We start from the raw sequence: 9,270 nt of genomic DNA, 5'->3' as shown, positions 1-9,270 counted from the left end.
AAATAACATGACATGATTTTATGATAGTGATGTTTACTAAATTGAATATTTAAAAAAATGTTGGAGCATTTGTCAGACGATGCTTTGTCAATCCAAGGGAAATGGGTCAAAACGTCTCTTCAAACGTGTTAGTTGAGGTTTAATAATCAGACAACTGTGAAATTAATCACAAAAGTGCAGAAATACCACTATATGCTTTTATTATAACATTTTTCTTATTATAAATGCTAAACTTGATTTTTCAAATTTTCACGATATTATGTAAATTCCGACCCCTAAGTAATGGATTCTTCGATTTGCAGTTAATAATAATACTGCCTTAGATATTATACTTTACACGCTTGCCCAGCCTCAAAGCTCTGCACTTCTGTAGCCACAGCTGCCCTGGGTTAGACTGACTAAAGCGACTGCCGATCTGCACCATCTCCTCCTTCGACACACCACGTTCACGAGGTCGGCAACGATTAATCTGAATATGAGTGACAGTTGTCGACAAGTAAAATACTACATTTTAATTGTGTTTTGATCATTGTTATCTGGACTATACAAACTCTAGAGACATTTCGTAACCAAGACATTGCGATTTAATGTTGCAGCCCCCAGTTTATTTCAGAAAAGTTTAGTTTCAGCTAGTTTTTTGTATTTGTTTATGCATTTAAAACGGGTTAGTACAAAAAATAAATCATCTGACTAATTCCCAATTGAAAAGATTACACTAGTTGACAAATAAAATATTCATTACTTGAAAGTCAGATATTTTTTTTTATCAACTTATTTCTGTTGAGCCTTGAAAATGTACACAATTTAACCAGATGAAGACACAGACTGAAAATACAAATAATTTACAAATAGGTATCAAAGTCATAAAGTCAATATTATTTTTCTTTTTTATTTAGTAACAGTATTGTCTTTGTGATATACCGTATTTTCTGGATTATAAATCGCACCAGCCAAAAAATGCATAATCGAGAAGAGAAAAAACATTTTGGGGGAAATTTATTTGAACAGACATTTCATCTTGAAATGCAAATTAAAAATAATAACAGATTAGAGAACATGGCGAATAGATGTACGTATGCTAACGTAACACCTTCAGCTACATGACGCACAGACAGAACTGTGGTAAGTGTCTGGTATGTTAACGTAACATATTAACAGTTATTCAGATAACTATAGCATAAAGAACATGCTAACAAGTTTACCAAAGCATCAGTTTTACCCCAAATCACCAAATCTACTGAATTCTTCTTGCTCTGTGTCACTTCTAAACAACTCCACAAACTCCGGAAGTAGAAGAAGTGCTGATTCTTCTTCTGCGTCGCTTAGAGCCTAGAGCGCTCTCTTGTGGTTTTCAGTGTGAAAATAATCAACATATGAAATGTGGTTGCCAGTGTGAAAATAACAAACAATATCACATATAAGTCGCTCCAGAGTATAAATTGCACCCGGGCCAAAACTATAAAAAGGGTGCGACTTATAGTCCGGAAAATACGGTAACCACTTTTTCAGCACATGACACCAGGCTAGGTGAAAATAATAATACTTTTTAAATAAGACATTTTGTATTTTAGAATCGATCAATCAATCCAAGTACCGGTAGTCGTTTTTTACTCCTGTCATGATTTAAGTCCGTAAAGTTGCCTTGTAAATGTTTATGTTCTGCAGTTCGTCCCTTTGCAGCAACTCCACTCTGAACCTGGTGGGCAGACAGTCCTCATAAAACTGGTGTGTCTCGTGCTCTCGTCTCATTTTGGAGCAGAAAAGCACCAGCGTCTCACGGCAACAGAGGCCAAGCAGCGTCTGGACCAGCAGTGGGAACGTCTCCGGGAGGTAGACCAGGTCTGCGCCCAGAACTAGGTCCCAGTCCGAGGGGAAGGCCAGCTGGTCTTTGCCCCAGCACAGCGGCAGGACCGAGGGGGCAGAGAGCCAGCCACCAGGGGGCGTGTTAGCGGTGACGTTGGCCTGCAGAGGGGTCAGGGCGATGGGCAAGTCTGTGAGGGTCACCGCTGCACCTGGAAAGACAAAGTGCAAAAGCGTGACATAAACGGAAGAAATCGCAAGTGCTGTTTTTGGGGACGTGCAAAATGTGAATATCGAGTGCATTTTCTATAATTCATTCACATGAAAGAGACAGAATAGTGAAAAGTACTAAAGACATGCCATATCAACCGATTAATCGACTAAAAGTAAACAGTGGATTTATATGTTAGAGATGTATATAAATTAGATTAAACTCATGAGTCACTTCAAAATCTTCAGATAACCCACTCCATATCTAATCCACTTTGCTGTTGTCCCATGATTTTAGACCTCATCACAGCACTGAGCAGGCTCTTGTCAAGGTGACAAATGACATCCGCCTGAACAGGCACGGGTGGGCATCGCTGGCACTGCCCTAAATTGGTTAAAGCCCAACCTGTAAGACAGGGAGTACTTTGTTGATATAGTTGACCATGTCTAAGACCACATGCCCCTGACCTGTGGGGTGCCCCAAGGGTTAATCCTTGGACCTCTACTGTTCAACCTCTACATGCTGCCGTTAGGACACATTTTCGCTGCTTATCAACTGACCTATCACAATTATGCAGACGAATATGGACCAGCGGATTCACTCTTGCACTGCATCCAACTGATCAGTGTGTGGATGCAAAACAACTTTCTCCAGCTGAAGTGTTTGCAGTCACCTCCAGAGTCTCGCTCTAAAATCTACAAATAAAGTTAGAAATCTGGGGGTAATAATGGAACAGCCATGACAAATCAATAACATCAGCATCTTTTTACCATCTAAAAAACATTGCCAAAATAAAAAATGTAGTGTCTAAACCAGATTTAGAGAGACTTATCCATGTGTTTGTCTCCAGTAGATTAGACTACTGTAACGTCCCGCTCACTGGTCTCTCCAAACGAGCTGTAAAACAGCTGCAGTACATCCAGAACGCTGCTGCTCGGGTCCTGACTAGAACCAGGAAGTACAATGTCTTTGTGATTTTAATGAATTTTTGTTTTTGTTTTCCCCGTGTTGTGTGAAGCACTTTGAAATGCCTTGTGTGCTCTACAAATAAACTTGACTTGCCTTTTTAAATAATGAATTGACGAATACAAATGTTAATCGACTAAGACTAACAGATTAAACGACTAAAGGAATACAGACCTAGGCAGTTCCGCTCGTTTGCAGTTAATGATATGGTTTATTAATGTTTTGTGTGTCAAACTAGTGTCTGAATCATCCAAAGAAATAGAGCTGTTCAAAAGTATTGGTTTTGTAATATATGATTTTATTTAACACTTATTTTTATCACGGTTTTAACTATTTGACACCTCCAGAAAGTAGCTGTAACTTAGTTTTTTCTTTTGCTTTGTACTTTAAACAGCAGCAGCGGAAAGAGAAAAATATTGGTACTCAAGTAAAAACTAAAGTAGTGCTAGTAGTGCTAGGACTCATCTGTACAAGTAAAAAAGTAAGGTTAGCGCTCTTGCCTCCCAAGAAGGATGGGTTCATGAGTTCAATTCCCGGACCAGACCGACATCACATGATGTCTCTGGGTGCTGCATGTAATCCCAGTGTTACCGTGGGTTCTCTGCGACGAGTTGGCCACTGTCCAGGGTGTACCCCGCCTAAGGCCCGAAGTCACTGGGATAGGCTCCAGTCAGTCACCCGCGACCCCGAAAGGGAACCAGCGGTAGAAAATGGATGGATGCTACACTTTTTATGTTTTTATCAGTTTGCTCTCACAACTAAAAAGCTTTCACCTGAAAACAACCACATTGCCAAATCTGCCCCTAATTTTTTTAAAATATTGAATTTAAGTTTATTATTTAAAGGCGCAATGGACGATTTTTCGGCGATTTGAGAACGCAGGCGGAAGTGCGCATGCGCACTCCCCTGTGCGGACTGATACAACACACACGTGCGTTTGTTTATTAGCGCAACGGAGCGCATCACATCGCTCGTCTCCCGTAGATTTCTGTCCACTTCTGCATCAGCTCGAACTGTCTTTCTCCGTCTTCATTTTGCCCCGTACACTGTGAGAACTATATTATGATAGATCCATGCGCTTAGGCACACGGAAACGTGGGCACGAACCGCACGCGGCTGCAGGTGAGCGATAGGTGCGTTTTATGATTGATACGTGGCAGGACAAATGATTTATCCACGCCATGAGGAAATATGATAAAAAAATTTGCTGAAAAAAATCGTCCATTCCACCTTCAAGACTTTTAAAGAAAAAAAACTCAACTTCCCCACATGGACTGAAAAGGGTATCACACACATTAACATATTTTTTAAAAACAACATATTAACAACATTTTCACACTTGGTCCAGGAGTTTAGCATCAGGAGCAATCATTTTTTAAAAATACCTACAAATCAAAATCAGTTATGCAAAAGATTAACGCCAGAACAACAAATTTAGACCTCCCGCCTGCAATATTAGACTTGATTAATATCTCTTCTCCAAAGAAACTTCTCTCTAAAATATCCAAAATAATTTCAAAGCCATCTCAGACCATAAGCCTACCAACAATAAAATGGGAAAATTCTCTCTCAATTACTCCTGATGCCAACTTCTGGACCCAAATCTGTAAATCTTATGTCCAAAAATGCCAACTTACAATTAATACAATACAAAACACTTCAAGTGTTTTTTGTTCTTGTTGTCCTACAATTGTTACTGTATTGTATTTGTAAATACATTTTAAAAAAAAAAAAAGTTTTTCTACTCCTACTCTGCAGTGTCTAAAAATGTATCTAAATGTTTGACAGAATTGTAGTTTGGTCTGTTACACTGTCCACATTCTTGTGAAATCAATATAATCCTTTTATCTCAAAACTCACTGAGGCGTTTGAAATAGACTTTTATTTGTTCAAGGGAATTCAATACACGGCCACTTAAAACTCTTCAGTTTATTATTTAATAGTATTACTTAACATCTCCTTTTTCAATTTATAGCAGATCTACAAGTCCATCAACAGAATGGGGTTCACTTGTGACCAGTGTAGAAAGACAAAGCCCAGTGCTTCCAGACTCAAAATACACTACAGAACTCACACTGGAGAAAAGCCCTACAAGTGTGACCAGTGTGAGAAGGAATTTTCACAATCAGGCAACTTAGTATCACACATGAGAGTCCACACTGGAGAGAAACCATTTGAATGTGATCAGTGTGGGAATGCGTTCACTATGTCACGCCATCTCAGACGTTACATGCGAATCCACTCAGGACAAAGGCCCAACAAGTGTGACCAGTGTGAGAAGGAATTTAGATCTGAGGAGCTCTCCATCCACTACCGAACCCACACAGGAGAAAAACCATACAGATGTGACCAGTGTGGGGAGTTTTCTAGGTATTCTAACTACAAATGTCACTTGAGAATCCACTCTGGAATAAAGCCATACAAATGTGAATACTGCAGTTAAACTTAGACATGCATCATCCCTCACAGTGCACCATCGGATCCACACCGGAGAGAGATGTGTCTGAAGACTGTGGGGAGGCTCTTACATCTGAGTCGACAGTCGAGTCATCGGAGACATTAGAATTTGCCACGATAAAGAGAAAAGCTGCAGTTCTGACCAGTCCAGTTCTGCTCATCTGAAGGTGCGTCATCTTGAACAAACTAAAAGGAGATAGAGCTGCTGAGTCTGGATCATGTGAACCCAAAGTCAGACTCAAAAAGCTGGAAATCAGGGTTCAGAGAGTCTAGACTCAGAAGAAAAGACAAGTTCAACAGACAAGGCTTTTGTTAATGTTAAAGTTACGTTTTTATTTTATTCAATTTAATTTAAAAATGTTTAGAAAAGATTATCAGTTAGTTATATTCTCTATACTTTACACAGGTTATGTTGTTCCCCTCCTAAAGTTATACGCCCATCAGCAAAAACCTTTACGTTCCTCTCGTCCTCTGGCACTTATTTCTTATGAAGTCAAAGTAAAACAGACATCACGAGTTACAACTGATCTGCTGTTAAGGCTTATGTTTATGTCTTGCTTTCATTCTGTTTGTGCACAATGAAGTTGACCAATCAGAGCAGGTCTGGTGCCTTGGTGGCCAGTTTGTCATTACAGATAAGGCCGTGGCTGCAGAGGTGGTCAAATGGCCCAGCAGTTTCAGGAACCGCGGCACTGCCATATAGCCTCATGGCTAACCCTAACCCTAACCCTAACCTTAAACTAACCTTAACCCTAACCCTGACCCTTACCCTAACCTAAACCCTAACCCTAATCTTAACCCTAACCTTAACCCTGACCCTTACCCTAACCTAAACCCTAACCCTAATCTTAACCCTAACCTTAACCCTAACCCTGACCCTAACCTAAACCCTAATCTTAACCCTGACCTTAACCCTGACCCTAACCTTAACCCTGACCTTAACCCTGACCCTAACCTTAACCTGGCGCGGTCTAAAACAGCGCGGTCAAATAGCGCAGCAGTTTCAGGAGCTGCGGCACAAAATAACATGGCAGTTTCGGCCGCGCCACGGCTCTGTTTACACTCCCTACAGATAAATGCTGTTTGCACGTTGCATGTTACCGCTGTGTGCGCTGCTGCGCTAGCAGCACTACTACGCTCTTTGCACCTTAGTGGTGCACCTTTGCTTGCACTTTGCATAAGTCAGGTTGCCAGATTGGGGTCCTTTTAACCCCTCGGGGCCCTAAGCGGCTGCCGGCGGTGTGGTCCTCCATAAATAACTATCAACAATCTTAGAGAAAACCTATACCTCTATTCTCAACAATAAAGAAAGAACTTGAAAAATGGATTCTGATCTAACTCGCGCTGTTTCCTCCGGTTCTCCTCAAACTCCACAGGGGTCACACTACGTACATACAGGGATCCCTAACATGATAAATCAAAATGGCCCGCCATCCGAAAAATAAACCATCCCTATAACGCAACTTCATCCCATATTTTAGGTAGCGCCATCATTAAAATACTACTTAAAATAAACATAAAAATAAACGTGTCATACTGCCACGTCAAAGCGTCCAGTTTACATTTAAAGTCTATGCGGACACACGTCTTGGGCGTCCAGCATTTTTGCGGCGCGAATCCTGCGTTTTGAGCATCGGATGCAGCGCATCGAGAGCGTTCAAGCGTCGGAAGCTTTGCGGCCAGCGCAGAAAAGTTGGAAAAGCTTAACTTTTTTGCGGCAGACGCGACACAGCAACCAATCAGAGATTACGCTCCAGTGACAAAGGCCAAAACAAACCCTGCAACAATGAAAAAATCCTCAAGACGCAGCTCTTGGAGCAAATAAAGATATTCACTAAACTCTGCTCAGCTCTGAAGTATCTGCTGGACCCAGACAAGCCCCAGAGATGATTGCCTCAGTTTTTGGACTTTGTAAAGTTAATAAACCGATGACACTTTCTTCACCTATCGCACCAAGAGAACAGCCAATGGATGAAAAGGCCAAGAAGAGTTGATGTGTCTAAATTATTTCAGCATTATAATACTTCCTTCTCCCATTAGCTAAAACTGTACCAATTTTAATTACGTTCCAAAATTGTGAATCAAATTGTGTACATACAGTGCTCACTGGTAATTTAAATTACTATGTCTTTATGTTTATTCATCATTTCCATGATTCCTTTAAGTTTTGGTTAGCCAATATTCAAACGTCTTGATGGTGTATAGACCTATACACCATGCAATAGTATGTTTAGGGTGCATGTACCTTTAGAAATAATGAAAGGTACATTAAACCATCCTTGGAGGAAAATGCAACCCCATATGAGGCATATTTACCATCCCTTAAAAAGATTCCGGGGAGAGCACTGCTCCACTATTATTCTTTCACACATTTTACAAACTGTTTAGCTTAAGCTCGAGCCACGCCGTCCAGCGCCTTCAGGTGTGGGGGCTGCCGGGAAGCCCCTCGGTACAAGGTCACAGAAGGGCCAGCACTACTGCAGGATTTAATCAGGTCTAAACTGTAACTGTTGAGAGCAGTGCATTGTGGGCCAAAAATATGTTACATTACTGAGCTAATGTGGAGATAGACCAAGCCCATGGACATGTGGAATATTGACCTTATGTATGTGTGCACAGTGTATTTGTGACCTTTCAAAATTGTCATGCAGATTTTCAATAAAGTTTGAAATATTTGATGTGTTAGTTATGATGTTGTGGAGATTGGTTGCACAGCTTTGACCTTAAAGTCAAATGATGTCGTTTTAATGCTTTTCAGTGTTAAAATAAACTTGATTTTGTGTTGACGGAACACAATTTAAATGTGTTAATGGATCTTGTCAAACTCCGTTACCTTGACTACAAATACACTAAAGAGGTGTGTTTTCTTAGTTTATTACCTGGATAAGGCTAACGCTAAACATTTTGTATCGCTTAACTTCTATTCATAAAAATATGCTTTGGTTATTAGAAAACCCATGAAAGAATGCTATAAATGACATGTCTTTAACTTTCCATACAGCAATAATGTCTGTGATGATTCAATATAAAAATGTAAAACACAAACACATTTGTTTGTGTTTTTATTTCCTCTTAATGTAGTAATTGCTACTATGCACTATAAGTTAGTGTAAAAGTGTAAAATGTAATTTTAAGTCAGATGTATTTTCTCACAAACGGTATCTGCCTCTAAGTCATTGAATTATCATGAACAAAAGTGGAAATAAAGTGTGTTTACTTAATTCAGTTGTACATGTGGATTTAAAATATGTATCCATACAGTCAATATTACATTTTGGACATTTAAAAAAACAAAAACACGGTCGTGTCAAAAAGCCCCCCTATAATTTGCCCCACAGCCGCCACTGGTAGTGACACTGTCCACGGTCCCGTCTGCTCCCGTGGATCCGCGGCACGTACCCAGGCGCGCCGCAAAGATGCCCAACAACCCGGTGCCGGCTCCCAGTTCGATCACGCGCTTTCCCTTCAGCTCCAGAGAACGCTCCGCCAGGAAATGACACAGTTGTATCGCCTTAAAAACAACAAAACGCGCACTATGAAGCAATTGCAAATGAGAAATGACATGTGTCCACAAGTTGTGCCTCACCGCTTCCCAAACCCGCGCCGCCACGCCGAGTTTGGCCCCGAACAGCTGCTTGATGCGCAGCTCGTGCCCGCTCAGGTGGTACACGCTGTCGGTGGAAAAGGTCTCCTCAAAAAGACAGTCCTCTACGGGAAAAGGGTCGTCGACTTCTCCGTTCATGTCGTAGAAATGAGAGAACCCTGCACGCACGGACAGGTGGTTCCTGGCTCTTCCAGCTCACGCGCACACTAGGGACTTTTTTTGTGTTTTTGAC

General features: G+C 40.9%; 1 protein-coding gene across 1 annotated transcript; it reads right to left on the bottom strand.

Annotated features, from left to right (window-relative positions):
• Window positions 1-832: 832 nt before the first annotated feature.
• Window positions 833-9,184, bottom strand: LOC140365938 (EEF1A lysine methyltransferase 3-like). Its single transcript, XM_072452558.1, has 3 exons — window positions 9,021-9,184; window positions 8,834-8,945; window positions 833-2,012 (listed from the first exon to the last, which is right to left on the bottom strand). The coding sequence occupies exons 1-3, from the start codon at window positions 9,174-9,176 to the stop codon at window positions 1,624-1,626; spliced, it is 657 nt and encodes a 218-aa protein (XP_072308659.1). The 5' UTR covers window positions 9,177-9,184; the 3' UTR covers window positions 833-1,623.
• Between the last annotated feature and the right edge of the window lie 86 nt (window positions 9,185-9,270).

The sequence above is a fragment of the Eucyclogobius newberryi genome, unplaced genomic scaffold (assembly GCF_026437365.1).
Source record: "Eucyclogobius newberryi isolate DKJ021-1_F unplaced genomic scaffold, fEucNew1.0.hap1 SCAF_19, whole genome shotgun sequence".
Taxonomy (NCBI): Eukaryota; Metazoa; Chordata; class Actinopteri; order Gobiiformes; family Gobiidae; genus Eucyclogobius; species Eucyclogobius newberryi.
This window is presented reverse-complemented; position numbering and strand designations above follow the sequence as displayed.